This window comes from Pyrgilauda ruficollis, unplaced genomic scaffold, assembly GCF_017590135.1.
Source record: "Pyrgilauda ruficollis isolate IOZ18807 unplaced genomic scaffold, ASM1759013v1 scaffold16, whole genome shotgun sequence".
NCBI classification, from domain to species: Eukaryota; Metazoa; Chordata; class Aves; order Passeriformes; family Passeridae; genus Pyrgilauda; species Pyrgilauda ruficollis.
In genome coordinates, this window is record NW_024514764.1 from 6,624,001 (window position 1) to 6,647,039 (window position 23,039).

The following is a 23,039-nucleotide window of genomic DNA, read 5'->3' on the forward strand; positions in this document are numbered from 1 at the left end:
CCTATCTATATCCGCCCCGCCCGGCGGCCGCCCCACAACCCGCGGGGCTCGGCCCGAGCGCGGCCTCGCAGCCGGAGGGACCCCACGCCGGCCGGAGCTCGGTGGGAGCGGGACCCCCGAGCCCTGCGCGACCCCCGCGGCCGAGGGGCCCCGCGGCGGAGCGGAGCGGAGCGGCGCCGGGCTCCGGCCATGGGCAGCGGGCGGGCGCTGTGCGCGCTGCTCGCCGCCGCCCTGCTGGCCGCCCAGGCCTTCCCCCAGACCAACATCAAGATCAGCCAAGGTGAGTGCTCGGCGCTGGCCGCGGGGACTTCGTCGGCGGCGGTGGCGGCAGGGAAGGAGCGTGTGCCTCCCGCAGGGCCGGCAGCTGGCTCCCCCCTGCTCCAGAAATCACTGACTTTCCTTGGAATCAACTTTCTTCTTCACCACGGGGACGTGCCAAGGGCAGCCCCGGTCCTTGCTTCGGGATGCCAGAGGTCCCTGGGCTGGCTTTGTTTCTGTGTATCAGCTCTTTGGCCTCTGCCCGCATGTCCTGCCGTGGCCCTGCCGTGGGTCCGGTGGCAGGAATGGGGGACACACATGGAGGGTGCAGGGCTGCGGCAGGAATGGGGCACACACATGGAGGGTGCAGGGCTGTGGAGGGTGCAGGGCTGTGCCAGGAATGGGGCACACACATGGAGGCTGCAGGGCTGTGGCAGGAATGGGGCACACACATGGGGGGTGCAGGGCTGTGGCAGGAATGGGGCACACACATGGAGGCTGCAGGGCTGTGGCCGTGCAGGCCAGCAGGACAGCTGAGGGCCATCAGGGCTCCTCGTTTATTCACACTTACTACGTGTGAAACAAGCACGGGATTTTCCCTTATTCCCCTTCTTTGCTCCGAGCAGTTACTGACTGCTGAATTTCCCTTAGGTTTCTTCCAAACTTTTCCACGGTGTCAGTGCAAGTGAGAGTTGCTGCACCAAGTTTGTTTGAACTTTAGATTTATTGGGACTGTGAGTGGAAAGGGATTCCTTAAGGGCTGTTTGGTGAGATCGTGAGAAATGGGATCGATACAAGCCTGGCTTTCCTGCCAGACGCCTAATCCGTGGGAGCTTTGCCAAAACTAATTAAGGAGGAAAAAACTCTGCAAGATAACTTCTATCTGTCAGTGCCAGCTGCAAGAGCGTTGCTGCTGGTATTGGCTGTAGCCTCACAGCTCCAAACATACAGAGGATTTGAAGCTGTAAAACCAGCTTGGTTTCATTAAAGAATTTTACAAAGCAATGCCCTTGGTGTGAGAGATGCTCCTCCCAATGTGCTTCAACTGATGTTTAATATTGTACTTGAAAAGTTGTGACTTAAAAACATTTCAGGGTGTGTAAAATATTGCCCAGTTGTGGGATTCATGTCCATCAGTGGACATACCTTTCCCTGCAGCTCCATACAACCCCAGATACACTGAGGCCAAGGTCCTTCCCCGATCACGTCCTTCAAAGATGGATGCTCAGTGTGAGACTCTTTCATCTGTTAATGAAAAACAAATATTGCAAGTAACATGAAGGTGGCATTGTTTGCCCATGGTGACTGGAATGTCAGGGCTTAAGGAGTTGCTTCTAAAGCCATGGTGAGTGGAGGCATCCCAGCATCACACCACAGCACTGTCTTAGTCCCTGCCACGTGCTCCTGCCCTCCAACCCCTGTTTGAATGCTTATTCTGTGGGTTTGCTCAATAAGGAGGACATGGTGGGATGGACCTCTGGCTCAGCTGGCACCCCCAGCTTAGCCACAGGCAGTTTCTGCTGAAGTCACCCTGGGGATGGGTTCTGGGGGTCCCCTGTCCCAGCCCTGTTGTCGCACCCAGCCCTTCTAGCTCCCCACAGCTCCAGCAGTGCTGAGCCTGGGTGAAGCCCTGCTGCTGGTGCTCCCCATGGCCTGAGCTGGTGGGGGGTGGCTGGGTGAGCTCCAGGATGCTGGTCCTGAGCCCCAGCTCTGCCAGCTGGGACCACTGCCCGTCCCTCACTGTCACCACCACAGCCCTCGGATCCTGGTGGAGGGGCTCTGCCCTGGGCACACCCAGACTTCCACATGGCAGCATCTCCTCAGCTCCTCTCTGTTGACAGGAATTTCAGATGAGCCTTTTGGGTGTTGATGGGCGCTCTCCAAACCCAGCTGCTTGCCAAGAGCTGAAGAGGTTCACTTGCCTTTTCAGGTCAGATGGCAGCAGCAGCTTATGGATGTGCCAAGGGGATGTCTCCTAGCACCTCTGAGGTTTGAGGAAAGCTGCCAGCTGTTGATGAAATGGAGTTCTTTGATTCTCTGCAACAAGAAGAGCATCTGCTGCCAGCACAGACCCGAGCTGGTCTGCTGTCCAAAACCCTTTGATGGAGCTGCAGCCCCTCAGGAGCCTTCCTTGCCTGGGCATCTCTTGCCAACCTTGTCCTAGCCTCAGATTTCACATCTCAGATATGCAGAACCCTGCAAGTGAGGCAGCGTTGCTCCTTGGGATGAAGTTTCCAGGAGCAAACCTGCTCTTCACCAGCTGAGTCCAGAGGAGCCATGCAGCTGGTGGTAGGTTTTTTCTTCCAGTAGCATCCTGAAGTGAAGCCCTTGTGAAACTGGCTAGGATTTTCTCAGTTAATTATTTCTAGTTGGAAATAGGCCAATTGGGGAAGTGAAACTTTTTTGGCAGAGCAGTGTCAGCTTCTGTAAGATTTTGAAGAGTGATTTTCCTGGTAGTTCTACAGTGGGGCTCAGCTAGTAAATAAATAAAAAGGCTCCAATTTGGCAGTGACACAAATGCAGAGAACACAAAACTTTATTTCTGACCCTAAATATTTGTTTTCCAGTTTTTCTGAGTTAGTAACAGCTGCCTGATCTGAATCTTATCCTCAGCCAAGTCTGGACATTTAATTTGCTGGAGCTGCTTTAAAACATGGTCCTGCTCTTAAAACTGCTGCATTGTGAAAAAAAAAAAAAAAAAAAAAAAAAAATTCTTGCAGTAATTTTTCACCAGGAATTTGGGGACAAATGGATGGATTGACTTGGGGTTGGCAGGGACCCCTGTGCTGCAGGTACTCACTGTGCTGATCCTGGCCTGTGTGGAGGAGCTGATGTTTTGCTGGTCATTTAGACCCAATCCTCCAGTAAATTTTCACCTGGAATTTGGGGACAAATGGATGGATTGTGTTGGGGTTGGCAGGGACCCCTGTGCTGCAGGTACTCACTGTGCTGATCCTGGCCTGTGTGGAGGAGCTGATGTTTTGCTGGTCATTTAGACCCAATCCTCACTTCCCTTAAAAGTGAGGATTTGGTCTAAAAAGCCCCCAAATGCTTCCCCTGTCACCTTCTAGATCAAAATAACACACACAGCTGCTGGCTTGGATTGTGAGGCTTTCCTGTAGGGCCATGAGTAGGCCCCTATACTCACTACCCTACATCAGATTTCTTATGGTTTTTCTGCTACAAATATTTCAAATAAAGCAGCTCCCCTAATTGTTCCTGCCTGAAAAACTGGGACCAGTAGTTCTCCTCCAAAGAGACAGACAAAGCCTCTGATCCTGACCTAACAGAAAAGATGCTAATTAAAAGCTGACCTCCCATATTTTCCTTTTTGGTATATTTAACCTTAAATTCCTTCAGGCACCTCTGGTTCACTGAAGCTCATCAAATTAATGCTACCTAATGGGAACCAGTATGGAATAACAAAGCAGGGCTGTCTCAATTTCTGACTTGCTCTCAGCTGCTCTGAGCAAACATGAGGGTGATTTTCCCTGGAATTGGGGTGCCTGGCTTTGAGCCAGGACAATGGGACACCCACTGCAATTAGCACTGGGGAGTGAAGGCTCCGTTGGCTGGGGGTGCTGCTGGGTGAAGCCCTGTGAATTTTGCCACCGTGCTGCCAGAGGTGAGGATTTTGTCAAGGCACTGCAATAAAACCCCAACTGCTGGAACAGCTGGTGGTGCCTTGTCTGGCACAGACCTCTGGGCTGTCCTTGGCAGGAAGGAACAGCAACCTCGAGTCTCTGCAAGCCAAGACCAGATCCCAGGCTGTCCTTTCTGGGGGTACATGCCTCACCTGTGGCCTGGTGGTAAAGCTGAAGGTTTGACCCTTGTTCTGCTTCAGTTTTGGTGGAGACAGGAAACCCTGGCCAGCATCATTAGGGGAGGAGGCTTGGCTCCCAGGAATCACATGAGCTTTCGGAGTTCCTGGTCCTGCTGTTGCTACAGTGAAGTAATTTGTGTCTCCTAGGGCTGTTCTAAGGTTTTTCCCAGTGCAGTTATGGCCGGGAATGAATCAGAGAATTGAACTCTGCCTTGCTGCTGAGCTGTCTTTATCTTACCCACTCTCCCCAAAAGCTATTTTGCTCTCCCAGCCCAGCAGGCCTTATCTTTTATCCTCCACAGCCCATAATTAGTGCTGCTGAGGATGGGAGAGCCCCTTGAGCCCCTCAAGGGTTTGTTGCTGTCAGGTGCAGAGCTGCCTCAGTCTCAGCTCCCCTGGAGGGATGGCTGGGGGTCCCAAGGCAGGTTGATGGGGTGACAGCCCCACAGGGCAGTTGATTTGGCCTTGCTGAGGAGGAAAAAAAGACTCTTTGCATTTGTGGTTTGTCACCTGGGAGGGAGGTGTGACAGCGGGGACCCCATGGGCTGGCTGGTGGCTGTTTGTAGAACACTCAGAGATCCCCATGTGGAAAGAGCTGATGAAAGATGAAATTATCACCCAGAGCTGCCAGCACTGGCACGGGAAATGATTTGGCTCTAGGAATGCTCACACAGCTGCTTTGGATTCACCTTGCCTCTCTTTTTCTCCATGCTGTTTCTTCCCTTGCCACAGCCACATCCTTGCTGCTGCTGGCAGTTTTGCTCTTCCCACCCTCAGGGAAAGCCATTCCCCCGGCCCCTCGGTGCTGGAGGCACCACCCTGACCTCTCTGGGCTTGAGGCTGTTACCTGCTTGGATAGTCTGATGGCATCTGACATCTGCCCTCACCCCTGCACGCCCACCCTGCCCACTGCCCCACTCGCCTCCACAGCAGCACTGACCCCAACCACGACTCCCTGGGGATGTGGGAGCTGGCTCAGGGGGGCTGGCAGTTCCCCCACGTTCACAAACCAGCAGAGTTAAGTCCATGTGCCCCAAGACCTGAGGGTCCCAAGTGCTGCATCCTCCCCACACAAAAGGGAGCAGAACGTGGAGGAGGCTGGAGCAACGTGGTAATGCCACTGCTGTGTTTAGACAGCAGCAACCACAAAGGCTCCAAAAGGACATCCTGCCCCCAGAGGGGCCTCCTTTGGGACAACTTCCCCACTACGCTGAAAAGTGGCAGGGGAGGAGGAGCAGCAGGTGGCCTGGCTGTAATCTGTGGTGGGATACCTGTTGGATAGGCTGTTATCTGTGGTGGGATACCTGTTGGATGGGCTGTTATCTGTTGGATAGGCTGTTATCTGTGGTGTGATATCTGCTGGATGGGCTGTTATCTGTGGTGGGATATCTGCTGGATGGGCGGGATATCTGTTGGATGGGCTGGCACTGCTGCTGGCTGCACACTCACCCTGCCGGCTGCTCCTGGGCTGGGATCCAGTGCCTACGTGCCTGGCTGCATCCCGGGACGGGGACAGGGATTGGAGGGGGGTTTCCCGGGGGAGGAGGTGCAGCCTGTCCTTGCAGGAGGGCAGAACACAGCCATAACCCCGCAGCCCTGGCTGTCAGTTCCCCTCCCAGCACAGTGGCTCCAGTGGTGCTGATAGAGACAAGAGGAACCCTTATCTCGCTTGTCCCAGTAGCAAATGTCAGTGCCTTTATTTTAAGCATCCTCTGCCTGAAATTATGTCAAGCCAGCTTGGAATGTCCCTCCTGATTTAGGCAGATGCTGAAACTGAGAAACCCACAACTCGTTTAAAACGTGTTTTGACTTCTGCAAGCTTTTGCACGGCTCCTGCAGCAGCTGGGTTTTCCCTGTGTGTGTTTGGTGGTTATTTGCCTGGGTGAGGTGGGAGAGCAGGGCTGGGCACTGCTGCCTCCATCACCTGCTCAGCTTCCTGGCCAAGCTGTCTCACCACCAGCTGCTGATGTCCTCTGCTCTGCCCCCAGCCATGCCTGAGCCTGTCCATGCCTACTCCTGCCCACTCTTCTGGACGGAGTACGAAGGCCACTGCTACCGCTACTTCCCCATCAACAAAACCTGGGCTGAAGCCGACCTCTACTGCGCCGAGTTCTCCATCGGCATCAGGTCAGCCAAGCTGGCCTCCATCCACAGGTGAGCTGTGCAGAAACATCATCCCACGCTGACACAGCCTAGGCTGGAAGGAAACTGGGGGCAAAGTCCCATTCCCACACCACAGCCTCTGTGTCAGCTGCAGGCTCGTGTTGCAGCCTACACATCCCTCTGCAGCAGCGGCCCAGCCCAGGCTGATGCACAGGTCACACAAAGGCAATATAGAAAATAAATGCCTTTCCTGGACTGGCAGGAAAACTGGCATAGTATTCCCTAAATTTCCTCAAACTGTGTTTTTTACTCTTGAAAAAGGGATAGAAGTACAACATGATTACACAGGCTTTTTTCCCTATTCCCTCTCCCCCAGCTCTCACCAGCACTATGCTCCCCTTGCACAGACCTGGGAAAATAACCAGCAGCAGTAAGAAGCAGGGGAACCATTTGCTCACAGGTCCTGTGGTAGGGTGAGTGCTTAGGGACACGCCTGACCATTTGCTGACTTATCCTCTTGATTGCCCTGTACTGCTCTGTTTTGCCAGCTGGGAAGAAAACGTCTTTGTGTACGACCTGGTGAACAGCCGCGTGCCCGGCATCCCCACCGACATCTGGACGGGACTCAACGACCTACGGCAGGTGGGAGCTCCCTGGAATCCTGTGGGAAAAGGCTTTGAAAAATTCACCTCTGTGTTTTCCTCCTGGAAAGCCACTTGGTTTTTTCTTTGCTCCTTATACCCCTTTAATCAGGAGGTGGCATAGAGTCTGTGGTGCAGCACTTGAAGAAACTTGTTATTTTACCCATTCCAGTTTGCTTCTAAAAGAGGAGTGTTACTAGAGTTAATAGATTAATCAATAATTACTCATATCACATTTTATTACTGGATTAATAGAAAGAGTATTGTACTGTTGGTCCAAGAAGAGAAAATAAACTGAAAAGGTCTTCTGTGTCAAAACCCACCGAGTTCCATTGCTCTCTTGTGCTACTCTGTGACTTTTGAAAGCTGACATGTTGGAAATATATAGTCTAATATGTTAGAAAGAAAAATGGAGACCATCAGGAGAACAGTCTCATGTCAGCATATTTTTTGTAGATACTGAAAAAAGAATGGAAAAGGAAAAGGAATGTAGAACTGGGTAGGGGTGTTAAAAATATATATAGATTTGATTTCTGGGCTTCCCCTGGTGAGAACGCTGTGAAACCTGGGGCTGTTCTTGGGAAGTTTCCAGTTGTAGAACCCAAACATGCTGTTTGGACCTTGCTAAGTGGTGTCTGTCCGTGTCCCTGGGCTGTGTGGCACTGGGAGTGGGATCTGCTGAGAGGTGACAGTCTCTCCCCATGTCCCTGGGCTGTGTGGCACTGGGGATGGTGTGGGGACTACATGGGGGTGGCCTACCACCCTCTGCAGCTTTTGGTGACAGCCTCTCTCTGCTGGCCTCGTGTCAGGAGGGTCACTTTGAGTGGACAGATGGCTCCTCCTACGACTACCACTACTGGGATGGCAGCCAGCCTGACGATGGGATCCACTCCATCCCCGAGGAGGAGGACTGCGTGCAGATCTGGTACAGACACAGCAGTGGTGAGCACCCAGGGCACCCTCAGTGTTATTTGTGTGCCAATAAATTCAATCCACTGTGGCTCCTGCTTTTCTGAAGAGCTTGCTGGCAGGCAGAGGATATGCATTTTAATTTTTTAGCATTATGTTCTTTTTTTTCTTTACAGTGAAAAGGTGTTTTCCTTTTCACCATGTACATAGATGCATACATACTCATTTTCCCTCTGCTCCCATCTCCCTCTCCCATAGTAGCAGCAAGGCAGGAGAATCAGCTGCCTTGAAGAATTACCAAATTTAGTCAAAGGTCAAATTTCCCCATTTCCCCTCCTCCACGGGAAACCTGTGGGAGCACTCATTGTTTTGCCAGCTTATCTCCCCCTGCTTGGGCCAGGACATCTTGCTGAAGTGGGACAAGACCCTGCCTGTGCAAAAATCCCACCTCCCTGCTGGTGAGACCAGCCAGGTGTGTCCAGGCCCCCCAGATGTACCTAATTGTCCTGTCCATGGGTAGCCCGTGGATAATTTTGGGGGAGCAGGGCTGTGTTTGCAGCTGCCCCTCCACCACCAAGTCCAAGCTGGGGCCTGGTCTCCCCTCTCACACCCGCCAGGTGAGGATGCTGGGAGGAAGCACAGCAGTGAATGGCACAAATGGGAGCACGTCCAGGGAGAGCCTCCCCCAGTGGCAGGAGGTCCTGGTCCCTCCTTTTGCCTTTTTTCAGCTAATGCCTTGTGTTTTTTTGGAGGGTAGCACTGCGCTCCTGGAACGACAACGCCTGTGGCAGAGCCTTCCCCTTTGTCTGCAAGATCCCCTCCCTGGCCCTGGACTGAGGCTGCTGGTGCTCCCACACCCCACTTCATTCTGGGTCACCTCTCCAGCTGGGCTGGGCTAAAGCAGTCAGGACATGGCACGGGCTGGGAGAGCTGTGGAGCTGCTTGGAGCCCCAGCCAGTCCCTGCTGCAGAATCCCTGCTGGGAGGATGGTGGGGATGAGCCTGGCACTCAGCACTGACAGGAGCTGCATTCAACAGCAGAGGAGCCCCCAAGCCCGAGTCTGGCTTTGGATTTCAGATCAACCATCACAGCGTGTTAGAGGAAACCCGCGATTTTACCAATACACCAAACTGTTAGCACCCAAAAATAGCTGTGTGTAGGAAATGCTTTTGCCTTTTGATCAGTGAAGAGTGGAGGAAAAGTGTTATTTTCTGTTAAGTTATGCAGAATGCCTCTTGTCCATGTTATTTTTTTCTCTGCTAAAATAAACAGCAAACAGCAGGTGGAGACTCCCCTGTCTTTCTTGCACTGGAGTAGCAGTGACTCCCTGGGGGCTTGGTGCCTCATGTGGAAGAAGTTTTTTCCCCAACCTGCTATGTGTGTTGGGGGGAAGCAGCTGCCTAGGAAAGTTTGTTTTATAGACCCTGACTGTTTTTTGGGGCAGCCTCTGTGCTCACCCTGCCCTTTGGGCGGCCCCAGCAAGCACAGAGGCACCGTGGAGGGTGTGAGGGCCAGGCAGTGCCCCAGAGCCCAGCAGCATCCCTGAGCAGGCAGGTGTGGCCCTGAGCCACCTGGGGCAGGTGAGGGCTGACCCACAGCCCCGGCTGGGAGCCAGCCCATCCTCACAGCCCAGTCCTGCTGGGGAGAGTTTGCAGTGTTTGCTGCAGCCCCGTGTCCTAGTGGGGTGATGTTTTCTCCCTAAGTCCTTGCTGATGTTCTCTGCTGCACTGGCACCACAGAAGTACTTCTGTCTCCCAGGTAAATATTTCTGGGGAGGTGTGTGTGGTTGTGGCAGCTCCTGTGCCTTGTTTGAACTGCTCTGTGTGGAGATGGAACACTCCTGCTTGGACAAGGATGGATTTGCAGAGTTTGGGTGTAAGTGGGGCTGTGCTGGTGCTAGGACTCCAGGGAAAGGCAGCCCTATTGAAGGAAAACCAGGCATCTCCTTCGGGGACACAGCTCCAAAGCACTGCTGGAGCCAGTCAGACACAATAAATCCAGTGCTCCCCAGGGATCCCGGGCTGTGAGCTCTGATCCCTCACAGCCCTGTGGCACCCGGGTGGCTTTGCAAGGGCCCCTTGCCCCTTCCTGGGAGCCATGAGTCCCTTTTGTCCCTGCTCTGGCAAAGGCACAGGGTCTGACCCATCTCAGCTGCTGCCTGCAAAGGTGAGTAAAGCATTGCCATAAAATTGTCTGGTCCCTCTTGATGCCGCCGTCTTAGAAATACAATGTTCCAAAACAAAGCCTTTCCAGAGTGATTGCACTGGGTGCAATTGAGGTCAGTACCTGAGGCTCCCCTGGGAGCTTGGAACGGCTTCCTCGGATGGCAGTGGAGCTTTCAGCTGTATTTCCACTTGGAGAGAAACTGGAAAATTTGGTAGGGCTAATAATGGTGTTGTAAGTGGAATGTGTGTGCTGGAAAAAGTTTCTAAAATAAGAAAGTGCTGTCATCCCTGATTTCGTATTTATAGATATATATTTATATAAAGTTGATAATATATATGAATGAAACTATAATTTTTATTGTAATTTTGAAATTAATATACACACTATTCATATATTTGTATGGAAAGTTAGCCATTTGTGTAGTCTTCAGTTCTGGATTTGAACTGAAGCATTGGATGTGTTTTCTAGAGGCTTTTGTTTCACCTGAAAATGATAAATTATGCATGGATGATAACAGTATGTGAAGAGACCAGATGTTTGAAAGAAAGCTCTCAGATGCAGCAGAGTGGATAAAGTTGATGTGGTCTGTGGCAGAAAAGGGTTTGGAGAGCCAGGGGTGGAGCAGGACATGTGTGATGAGCTCCTGGCTCTGAGCACGGTGCTGGGCTGTGCTCCTGTCGCTGTGCTGGGGCTGTCACAGCACAGGGGTGGCGACAGCACAGCCCAGCGTCCCCTGGGGCTGGCCGTGCTGTCCCAAGGGCAGGGCTGGGCTGGATGGACAGCCAGCGGCGGGGAGATGCTGCTGCACGGTGCCAGGCTCGGCTCCAGGCTGCCCCTCCCCAGTTTTGTTTTCCCTGTTCCTGCTGTGTCTCCTGTCCAGAGGAGCTGGGAGTTCATCACGGCTGGGGATTGGTATGCCTTGAGCCAAACAACTGTCTTTTTTCCCTGCAAGTGGTATGAGATGTTTCAAAAGAAAGGTTAAAACCTTCCCTTGGGAAAGTGTTTGAAGATCTGGGCCCTACTGTGGTTAAAAATATTGCTAATGGGGAGCCCAATGAAAGCTGTCGCCTCCAATTAACATCTTCATTTCCAGGTAAAAAGAACTGAACATGCATGACCTGAAAGTCAGGACCAAAGTTAATAGGGGCTTTGTTTCCCACCCCCTCTGTGTTTCTCCTTTGGCTCCAGGGTCTTTACTTAAAAATCAACCCTCTGTCCTTGCCAGTGTCTTCTGTTTCACAGTAATCAAATAAAATTCAGAAAACAACAGGAGTTTTCACCTCCTTAATGAACTTCTAGTGGATCTGGCTTGATGAAAGATGGGCCACGCCCTTTCTCTCACCATGGACGGTCCTAGACTCTGCATGGCCTGGAGCAGCTCCAGATTCCAGCCTGAACTTCTTTATTTTTCTATTCTGCGTCTCTCATAACCCCTCACTCCTTTGTTATCTTGAATTTCTCCCTTCTGACTCACTCTCTGGTGCAGGCAATGGGAAACCTGGCAGCAGCAGGACTCTGACACCTTTCTTGCACATCACTTGCAAGTGACTGATTCCTGAGGGTCTTTTTATGACACTGATTTTCTTAGGGGTTGAACACCTTCTTTTGTAATAAATGAAAGCTGGGGTAAGTGTGTGTGATGTAACCTGGGAGTGAACCAAAATAGTCTTTACCCTCCTTGTACCCCATTCCTGAGCTTTGGAGGCAATATTGCCCCCAGCCCTGGCATGGCAGTGGGGAGGGATGGGTCTGCCTGCACCTCTGACCCTTTGAGTCCCTTTATTCCTACTTTGATTGTTTCCTGAGACATGCTGCTGGACGTTGTGACACAGGACATGGATGTCACAGCTTGTGGGCACGCTGGTGCTGCCCTGGCACAGCCTGGTGGGGATTTTTCTCCCCAGTGATGATCTTGACTGGTCCGATGCCTGGCTGGGCTGGGCTGGGCTGTCTTTTCCTCTATTAATTCAGTTAAGATTTTTTTCTCCCATAAATGACTGGGAGAATAAGGGCTGCACGGCTGAATCATGAGCTTTTTCTTGTGCATTTCCCTCGGATTTAATTGCCTGAGCAGTGGCTCAGCTCCTGCCCTGAGGCCAGGATGCCACAGAGTGGTTCCCTTTGACAGAGAACAAAAATATCTCGGGACCAAAAACATGCTTTGAGCAGCTCAGAGAGTACATTACAGACTGGCTGCAACAGTGAGCCCCATCAGCAAAAAACCCCAAGCCACAAAGCCCTGTGATAAATGACGTTACCCACCTGTGCAATGGGGTTAGTGTTAAATCCCAAAACTTTAGCACATCCCAAAAGTCTGCAGCACGGAGAGATGGAGCAGTGGGGCACAGGGAAGGTGAGCAGGGTTTGTTCTGTGTGGGTCCCAGTGGATGTTGGCTTAGCTGAGGGGCTTCTGCTGTTCTGCAGGAGGGTTTTCCCGTCCTGCCTGATGCCATCTACTCCTTGCTGCTGCCAGGGAATGAGCAGGACAGTGGCAGCCAGAGGGAACAAACCTGCTGGGAAATGGATCTCCTGGGCAGCCCAAGGGCTCGGCTGCAGCAGCCATGCCTCCTGAGAGAGGCATGAGTCAGGCTGGATTTATACAACCTGGGAGCTGCTGGTGTGTAATGGCACCTGAACTAATTGCAAAAGCTCAGTGAAACTTCCAGCAGAGCCAGTTCCCCTTGGAGAGGCTCAGAGCTGCCAGGAGCTCCTCCAGGCTGGGTCAGCACAGGAACTGTGTCATGCCAGGGCCCATTGTGCTTTTGATTGTTCCCTTTTGGTACCCCAAAAGTCTCTTCCTCTTTTGTGGCCAAGGATTTCCAGGCCTCCAGAGAAAACTGCCTTGATGGGGAGAGCTGGCTGAGGGCCAGTACCCCTGTCCCTGTTTGGCACCGGCTCTGCAGCACGGCCACCTAAAAAGGTGGTTATGTTTTTTCATTAACCACTTTTGCTTTGCTGGGGCTCAGTAACTTGGCTGGAAACTTTCACTCCTGAGTGCAAATTGCCAGAGCTGCCAGTGATCAGAGGTAAGGCACAGATCTGACAGGAACACAATTCCCACTGCGGTCCCTGCTCGGAGAGCTGGTCAGCCTTGAAGGACACAGAGCCAAAGCACGGGTGATGTGAGAGAGAAAAGATCCACAGCTGGCACTGTGCGTGTGAGTGCCTGGAGCTGGTCAGAGAGGACAGGGCTGTTCTGGGCTGATGCTGAAAGAGCTGATGCTGCTCAGCAATCCTGGCTGCTGTCCCCAAACGGGGTCCTGGGCACCACGTTCCTGCTGTGCTGGCAAAATGTAGCTGTATTTGGGAATCTCCCAAAAAAAGTCTAGTCCAGCTCTCAGGGTTACCATGGCAACTAGATATTTGCTCATTTGTATTTCTTGAAAATTATACTGGGCTGCTGATTGCCTCGTTTGTGAAGCTCTTTGTCAGGATGCCAACAAATCCCTGCTTGTCAAGGGCTGTGAGGGAGCGAGTGGTGCTGTTGTTGAGCAGATTTCTGAATGGGAACCCTGCTGGAGGGTGGGTGTGTTATGACAGCATCCCTCCCACAGACACCCAGGAACATACCCCTGGCCTAGGAAGAGGGTGCTTGCTCTGCTCATCCCCTCTGACATCATTTGTACTTGTGCCATTGCTTGGGTTAACGTAAAATCCGAGTGACTTGTCACGGGAGACCACACTCAGGATGGGACGGGGGAAGGCTTGACAGGAAGCTGTTTCTTGCATGGAAAGAACTCAAAACATCCTCCTCTGGCTGTTCTTGAGACTCAGCCACATGGTAGGAAGGCGAGATTTAACTGTGTCCCCAGGTGTCCAAGGGAGGAGGTGAGAGCCACACGAGTGGAGGGCCCCAGGAGCAGCACCCACCAGCTGAGATGGGCTGGCTGTGATGCTGCTCACAGGTAACAACCACCCTCCTCTGCTTCCAGCGTGCACAGACTTTGAGGCTTGGGAAAATACTAGCTCAGATTAAATGCTTACTGGGTTTTGGTATTGCAAAGCTGGCACTAACTGTGGAGCAGAGGGAAAGGACGATGCTGCAGGGCTGGCTGGAACTTTCAGAGGTGACTGGAGAAGAGGATAGGGCAGGCTTCTCTTTTTATCCTGAAGGAAAAATTAATTTGATTTGGATGTTGTTTAGGCTCTATGACCCTGAGTTCCTGCAAGTGAATTGACTCACAACCCAGCAGCTGTTTAAGAGCTCAGCATTCCTTGTCAAGTATTTGCTTAGCAGCAAAAAACCACTTGCCATGAGCTCCTCTTTTGTCTTGTTGAGATAATTAAATTAGGGGTTTGTCCACGTGAGGATGTAAGACCTTCATGGAGTCCCACTCTGCTCAGAGTGCTGGCACAGGTGTCCTGTGGAGCATGGGGGCTGCTGCACCTCATCCCCATCATGGGCAGCTGCCTCTGCCCCCATACCACCAGCATGGGCTGCACCCAGCAGACACTGAATGTGAAGATCCCAGACAGAGGGAGAGGAAGGAAACAGCAGCAGCCCAGGTTAAAGCAATTAAATGTGGTATTTCATCAGTGTGGAGGGCAGCTGCCTACAGGAAAGGGCCATGGCCTTTATTAATCTCCAAAGCATTATATGAAATCATGGTCTCAAATAAATGCTGAATGCAAATGATGAATGTAATAATCCAGTATGGATAGCTGCCCTGGATTTAGATGGGTTGTGAAAGTGATTATAATATAGTAACAGCAATAAGATTAACAGCTCTAATGACATCTTAAATGCCAACTTTGCAACCTGCCCTTTTTTCTGCACTGACTCCATCAAGGGATCAGCAGGAGCTGGCTGGGGGCTGTGTCCCTTTGCACATGACCCCTCTGATGCCCCATGTGCACCTGCCTGACTGGGATTTCAGTGTTAGGACCCCATATCCACACAGATGAGGCACAGCAGCTCCTGCCCTGGCAGTTACACAGTTTGGGCACTGAAAATCCTTGCTCAGATTTGATAGTTTTGGCTGCATTCTCAGCAAATTCACCCTTCATTGCACGTTGCCCTGGCCCCTTGGTGCTCCCTGCTGCAGGCAGGTCCCTTGCAGGATGACTGCCAAGGCAAAAGCCACCAGGCTCCCAAAGCATCCTGGTGCTGGTGGCTTTGGTCCCTTGAACCCTGGGTACACCCAGGATGTTACTTTTGGGAAAGCACTGGTGAATTTTTGGGGAAGGACTAGAGAGTGTGTGGCTTTGGGCAGTCCTTGCACTCCTGGTTTTAGGAAACAGCCATACAAGACACAGAACCCCTGTCAGGGTGGGATTTTTAACCCCAAAATGCCAGTGCAGGCTCTCACTGCTCATGTTGTCTGGCAGCTGCAGCCACCACATTTTCCCTCCCATTACTTTCTCTATTTTTCTGGTTTAAACTGGGAAAACCCAAAAAAAAGCTGCTGTTTTGTTTGAAGAGTTCAGTGTAGTGAATGACCCATTTTTCTTCTTGGATGAGTCATGGATCGTCCTTTGAAAGATCCCATTATTAATATGCCATTTGGGGGATATATCTGAATTTTCCAGCAGTGGCAGCAGCCTTGTCTCTGCGCACCAAGGAACCCTCACAGTGAATGGCATATGCCAAATGGCTTCATGCAAAAGATTTAGTGTCTATGTACTTTTAAAGGATATTGCCTTGAGGCTTAACATTTTTTCCATATTAGAAATGTGTTGAAAGTCTTCTCATAAGGAGGAGAAGGGGATCCCTTCCCAGATGGTGCTTCTCACAGAAGAGAAGCAGAAGAGGAGAAGGGAGGTATTTTTAGATGTGCAGAATGGTCACAGAGTGGGGTTGCAGCTCAGGGAGAGTGACCCTCCCTCTGCATCTGGGGTGTATCCCAAAGCCCAGCTCTTTGCTTCTTGCACAAACCTCACTGATCTGTTGGCAAAATGAACCCTTGTGACAGATTCCCCATAAGGGGAAATGCAGAGTCCAACAAGCAGAGAGCAGGGTCAAGTTATTTTAGGAAGAGGCCAAATGAACCATTTGGGCTGTATGAACCCACCTCAGATGGAGCCAATAAGCCCTTTTAAAAATATTTTTATTTATGAGCTGAAATATATTTTCCCTAATATTTGTGGAGTTCCTGCCTCCAAAACACCACCCAAAGTGTGACTTTAAACACTCCCTTCCTAGTCTAGTAGGTAGTATGGTAACCCAAGGGTACCAAATGCAAGTTGACAGAGGATAACCTTCCTCCCATTTTCAATTTGTTGGTTTTTTCCCTGAACTGCACTTTCAAAACTTAACTTCTCTGGAGCATCTTGCCAACACTCAGTCTCCAGCAAACCTAGTGAAAACACCTAATCATGGAATCACAGAATGATGCGGGTTGGAAGGGACCTTAAAGATCACCTCATTCCAGCCCCTCTGCCATGGGCAGGGACACCTTCCACTGGACCAGGCTGCTCTGAGCCCCTTCCAGCCCCACCTTGTTCCCTCCTTCTCCCACCCTGTGCAGAATAACCAGCATCGAGCTCTCCCATGGACATTTCTTCTGCAGCTGAATCCAATGACATGATTTTGAAGTTCTAAAGATGTATTTGCTAAGATTGACACTAAAACCTAATTTCAGGCTGATTGTGTACCACAGGCAGTTGTGGTGCACACCACCTCGTTAGCCTGATTAGCTGGCTGAACTGAATGATGAGAATGGCTGAGAGAAACAGAGCCCAGTAGTCAATAATGCTTTTGGCAGCATGGAGATTTTGGGGCTATCCAGGTGCTGGGAAGGGCCCTGTGGATAAGGGGCTGTTTGTGCAGCTCAGCTCTGCTGGGAGACTGAGACATCCTCCTGTTCCATTCGTTTTTCACACTGAGCTTTACCTTTTTTTTCCCCAGTCCCTTGCCTATTGTGTATCTGCTGAAAATAACAGATCTCTGTCAGTTCTGGAGCAATGGGGAGAGCCTGGCCATGTTTCAGTGCTCCCTGTCTTCCAAGGGGAGCATTTGGGTGTGCAGAGGTTTGATGTATGGGGGTTGTACACAGAAACTGAGCCCACACAAATTATTTCCACCTGTATCTTAGCCACTCACTTTAGAGGCTTTTAAATTATTAGTGGAGGTGGTATGCATGTGCCTGTCTGCCCTGAGACTCTCAGTGTGTGCTCAGAGCACCTCTAATTTAGTGGACCAACGCTGATTTAGTGGATTTAGTGGTGATGCTTGCTTGGGCTCCCCAGAATGGAGAGTGCGTTGGGGACTCTGACCCGTGTTCTGACCTGGGGGGAGCTGTGGGATGGCAGTGTTACCTGTGACATGTGCAAGAGGTTCTAAAGGAGTAGGTGGGAAGGGAGGCAGGCACAGAGCCCTGAGAGGTGGGGCAGTTGGCACCTGCCTGGGAGAATGCTGGAGCCTGCTGAGGATCAGTCCTGGCCATGTCCCACCTCAGCCCCGCAGCACCCAGGGATCAAACACCAGCTGTCTGGGGCAGCTCCTGCTGGCCACTGCTCTCTTCTGTGAAGTCTGCCTTGAGCTTGGCTAGCCTAGGAAGCAAGGCAGAGGCAATCCCATGTACGGCTCCAGCAAAGAGATAATTGTATCGGATTTGATGAAGAGGTGGGAGAGAGAGGGAGAAATAAATCAGGCTCTGTGGCATTCATCACCCTGGGACAGCCAGTGCTGGTAGTTTGCATCTCTGGTGCCTCCTGCAGTGCCCAGCAGAGCTGGATAGCAGTTTTCCATTGCAGGCTTCAGGGGTGGAATTTTGGCCTGATACGTAGGAAATCCCACCTGGCTGCTCTCTGCCCTGGCAGTCTCTGCAGGCCCTGGGAGCTGTCTGGGTCAGGGGCTCTGCGGGGGCTCAGCTGGCACAAGGCTGAGTCTCAGGAAGGCTGGGGCTGCTCTAGGCTGTTGTATTACAAGCTGTCATCATGCAGACACTGCAGCACATCTCCACTGCATCCCTGGCAATCTCTGACATCAGTGTCTTTTCACCTGCCCTCTTTTGGAATATGATTTTGAACAATCAGCATGTGATTCAGCAATAAGAATGCTAATTGCATGGCACCACCACAGGGTTAAATTGGTTTCAGCCATCACCAAGGACTTACTGAACATTTGTACTTCTGCACAGTTATTGTGATTTTCTTTAAATGATTTAGTCCTGAATGCAGAGTGGCTCCCTTTAAACAGGATTTGCCCTAGCTTGTGTTTACGTTGCAGTGGAGTTCACAGTGGTGGTGCTGAGCTGGAGCCCAGACTGTTGCAAATGCAGCCCCAAAAGAAGATACTAAAATATGTAACAATCATTCCTGAATTGCTTAAAAAAATGAAAAGGCAAAAATAAAGGCAGAAGAAGAAGATGATATATTGCTAATTCATCTATCCCTGCCTGTGGCCTGCGCCAGGCTCTCATTTGTAGTGTGCTGGAATGAGCCCAGAGCACCACCATTAATGGCAGTGGAATTGCTTCTAGATTTATGTCTTTACAGTCTGTAGTTTGGGCTAAATCACCTTTGGTGTTTCAGGAGAAGTGAGACCATCCAGGAAAAGAGAAGGAGCTACACAAATACTTTTGGAAAGATGGAATCTGATCTCTCTTAATTTACCAAAGGATGCATGTTTTTCTGTGGGTATTTCTGGCTTGCATTTCCCGTTAGAAAGCCAGGCAGGCTGGGTATGAGCAGGGCAGCTCACACAGCTGGGTCAGTGGAGGGGGATGCTGGGATGTAGGACAGCCACCATCGCCTTCCTGGGCTCCTCCAGGCACAGAGGGATTTGGGAGCCCATCTGCAGCCACGTGCCAGCTGTGTTACCAAGAGAGCCTCTTGCCACCCTCCCTGGTTCGGCACGTGCTGTGTGTCCCCCTTTGCATCCCCAGTTTCTGAGAAGGCATTGCCATGTGTTGTATGAGCTATAGGCCCCGGGGGATGAATCACGGCTCCCACTGCTGCAATCCTCTCCCGCCAGGATCTCGCTGTTATCCACGATACACAGCTGTTTGGGCTGAGGATGGGGCGGGCAGCAGTGCCCTGGGGCTGTGATCAGGCTGGGAAGGTAACCCCGAAGAGCTGGGTTGGACTCGGAGTACGTGGCACAAAGATCGCAGAGCCAATCCTGCTGGCACCTCCCCCGCTGGAGCTTTCCAGACCTGCCAGATGGGCCCCGGGGCGCTGGAAATGCTCAGCCCCGACTTGGACCTTAATGCACCGCAGATGAGATTATCCTAACGCAGGGAGCTCCTGGAGAGCCGCTGTGCTCTGTCACCGATGGGCTTCTCGGTACCCAGCGGCTTCCCTGGGGACAGGCACCGTGTCACCATGGCAGGCTCCACTGCCACCCCGCGCCTGTCCTCCTGCGAGCCGCTCTGCCGCCTGAATTTACCTGCAGCTCTTTGCTCCCTTAGTTCCGTCTGTTTTCACAGGGATTGTAGAGCACAGCCTTGCATCCAAAAGCAAACTTCAGGTTCTTCTGTTTACGAAGCTGGGACTGAAGGCAGTGGCAGCCTGGTGGGGTCCCATGGGAAGCGAGCCATGCTGGAGCACGGCAGGCTCCTGGGGATGCACCCCAAAGAGCAGAGCCAGGCAAGAAACAGGGATAGAGTAGGGGGGAAAAACAAATTAAAGCAGTCATGTGATGGATTTATTATTTTGGGAAAGGCAAACACTAAGACTGAGGTTTTTCTCCAAGTTTCTCTGCTGGAGCTCTGATGGTGCCCTCAAACAAGTTGGTGTGCACTGGGGGCACTGGCAGCTGCCCTGTGCGAGGGACAGGGGACTCATTCCAGATGCACAATTTGACCAAGGATGCTGTTAAATATTTTTTTTTCCTCCCCCAAACAACCCTCAGAAGATGAAGAACAGGTCACTGACACCCGGCAAACGCCTGGATGCCCAGCCCATCACCCGCTCAGGGCCGGACGGGATGACAGTGTCATCCATGGATGAGGTGCCCGCACACCTCATCCTGCCGTGTGCTCGTGGGTGCCACTGCTCCGCGGGGACCGGGGGCTGCGCCGGGGGCTGCACCGGGGACTGCACCGGGGGCTACACCGGGAGCTGCACCGGGAGCTGCACCGGGGGCTGCACCGGGAGCTGCACCGGGGACTGCACCGGGGGCTACACCGGGAGCTGCACCGGGAGCTGCACCGGGGACTGCACCGGGAGCTGCACCGGGGACTGCACCGGGGGCTGCGCCGGGGACTGCACCGGGGGCTGCACCGGGAGCTGCACCGGGGACTGCATCGGGAGCTGCATCGGGAGCTGCACCGGGGGCTGCACCGGGGGCTACACCGGGAGCTGCAGCGGGGACTGCACCGGGGGCTGCACCGGGAGCTGCGCCGGGGACTGCACCGGGGGCTGCACCGGCGGCTGCACGAAGCAGAGGCCCCGTCCCTGCCCCACGCGGCCACCGCTGCAGCCCCGCGACAGCCACCCCGGCCGTGTCGCTCCGAGGTGCCCCGCCGCCGGAGCCGCGCGTCCCCGCCGGCCGGGAGCGTTCCACATCCGTGAGAGCGTGCTGCCCTCTCTCGGCTCTGCACATCGGGAGGCGCAGCTCGGCCCCCGCTGCAGGGAAAGGTCTCTCAGGCACTACTCTTCCGCTCTCTGTGTTTTTACCGCTGCTCCCTTTACCCTGTGGAGTGACCCTGGGTGCGAGGGGAGAGCTCTGAGCGCTGCCTGAGGTGTCCCTGTGGTGGCTCCTGACAGCCCAAGCTGAGCATCCAGGAGACCACACCGTGTAGTGGGACACCAGCAGCCCTTTCTTCCAAATAACATACTCAAGTGGCTTTTCAGTGTTTCAAGCCAACATAGATAAAGATTTTCTGTGATTTTGAAAATTATTTACTGAAATGGAAAGTCTCAGACCCACTTGTTCACTTCAGGGGCACGCTGCAATATCTGGAGCCACGTAATCAGCCCTTTCCTGGGCATAAAAACGGAGCTTACAAGCAGCAAACAAGTGAGCATTCTATTTTGTATACAGTGTTTATTCTGTGTGTGGCCCAGGATTGAATGGTAACTACTACCACCAGGCACAACAGGTTTCAGAAATGAACTTCAGAAAGTAAAATATCTGATCCCTCTCTGGTGAGCCCCAGCCCCATCCAGAGCTAAGCATGACTCAATCCATCCCTCCATCCCCACAAAATCCACCAGTGTGATTTCTTTCAAAACAGATTATGCTCTGACAGCTCCAGGGTACCAGCAGCTGTAGGGGTTATTTGTTGGAATGACAGTCCTTCTTTTTCATTTGTGTGAGACCATATAGCTCATCTGTGGTCCTTTGAAAAGGAAAAGAGAAAATGGAAATTACTGGAAAAATATAAGTGAGTAGTCGTGGCTGCTGAGGCTGGATGTAGGAAATGCAACCTGACAGCTCACTTCCCACACCAGGCTGGAACTGAGCTGCCTCCCACACTGCAGTGGCATGTTCTGAACCCCCTGGGGCTGGTTTGTGCTGTGTGATCCCTTCTCTGCTGGGGAAGCACCCACCACTGGCACCTGGTGCAGCTTCACCAGTGGCTTGGCTGCAGCTGCAGCAGGGTTGAAATTCCTCCTGGGGGTTCACCCTGAGTAAAACTCTCTTTTGGGATGAATGCTTTTGGGATAACAGCCCAGTGACAGTCATCCTGACCAGCTATCATGAGCATGTGCTCTACAGGTTCCTCCTATCCTTCCCATGGTCATAAAGCCAATGTTTGAGCAGCCATAGGAAAAAAAAAAAAAAAAGAAAAAAAAAAATTGCTTCAGGAGATTATCAAGTCAAAGTGTGCCAGGTGTTTTGTTGATGCAGATGTGATCCATTTGTATGTGATGTCTCTGGTAGTGATGTAAGCTGGTTTCCCAAATATAAGGCTCTTAATAAATCACTTTTCTGATATTGAAAAATAAATTTCAATGATGCTGTACTGAAGAGAGGTGGTGGGGAGCATGGGACGGGGATCTGCTCTGAGCTAATAGCCCATCGCTGAGAATAAGAATGTTAAATTGGTGCAATTCAGGCTGTTTTTCTTGCCTCTGCCCAAATCAACAGCAGTGAGTCATCCCGGCAGACGGCGTCAGCTGCCGCGGTGCTCGGTGCTCGCAGCGCCCCGGCGCGCAGGCTGCCAAAACCTGCGGCTTTCTCTGCTCTGCCTGGAGCAGGACTGACCCCAGCCACCCCCAGCACCAAAACCATCATCACTCCATGCAAACACGGCTTCAGGAGACAGACACCCTACGTTTTATTTTCAATAGCAAAAGAAGCAGTGCCCTGCCGCTGTGCTGGGATGGAAGGCTGTGGAATATTCCGACTGGATGCTGTGGAAGAGGAGCTGTGAGATGGGAGATGCAGTGCTCCTGCCTTGCCAGTCCCACAGAGGCAGCCCCTGTGGGTCTGGGTGTTGTGGAACTGCTGTGATAGTGATACCAGAACCCTGCAAGAGGAAGGAAAGCCAGGTCTGCTTTGAGCCTGCCCTGCACCACCTGCACTCTGGCCACCCCTGTGCCACCACAGCGCTGCCAGAGCATCCCTGGATGCAGAGCCAGCCCTTCCCCTCCCCACCCCAGCTCAGTGAGGGTGCAGGTGCAGCAGGGTCAGGCCCAGCTGAGCTGTGCCAGCACCCTTTGGGCCCGTGTAGCTGAGTGCCTGCCTCAGGGAGCTGGGAAATGGGGTGAGGAGAGGGGAGTGTGGCACCGTAGTGCCCTGGCCCATCCGAATTCAAGACACCTCCTGGCACATCTCCAGATCCATGACTGGAACACCCTGCATGCACTCTCTTGCACAGAGCTGGTCAAGGCTGGTGGGGTCATATCCCTTCCTCATCTGAAGGTGGAGTCCCCGTCCATGGAGATATTGTAAAGACATGTAGACGGCATGCAGGTGGCATGTAGGTGGCACTTAGGAACGGGGTTCAGTGGTGAACTTGGCAGTGCTGGATTAACAGTTGGGTTACATAGTGTTAAAGGTTTTTTCTGACCCAAAATATTCTACAATTCCGTGATGAGTGCTCAAGGCTCCCCATGGCCCTGTAGGTAGGAGGCACCACCACTGCCCACCCCAAAACCTCCTGGCAGGAGGATCAAGACAGTGCTTGGCAGGATGGAGTGGGCATCCTGGGGCAGTGCCAGGGCTGCAGGCACTGTACAAGCCCTCTCTTCCACATCTGAGCACACACATGGCCAGTGACTGGGGAATACCTGGATTTATCCAG

General features: G+C 52.4%; 1 protein-coding gene across 1 annotated transcript; it reads left to right on the plus strand.

The window, feature by feature from the left end:
- CLEC19A (C-type lectin domain containing 19A) lies at positions 1 to 9,023 on the plus strand. The gene is made up of 5 exons (XM_041462612.1): positions 1 to 280; positions 6,070 to 6,235; positions 6,733 to 6,826; positions 7,635 to 7,767; positions 8,492 to 9,023. The coding sequence occupies exons 1-5, from the start codon at positions 190 to 192 to the stop codon at positions 8,569 to 8,571; spliced, it is 564 nt and encodes a 187-aa protein (XP_041318546.1). The 5' UTR covers positions 1 to 189; the 3' UTR covers positions 8,572 to 9,023.
- Positions 9,024 to 23,039: the final 14,016 nt, after the last annotated feature.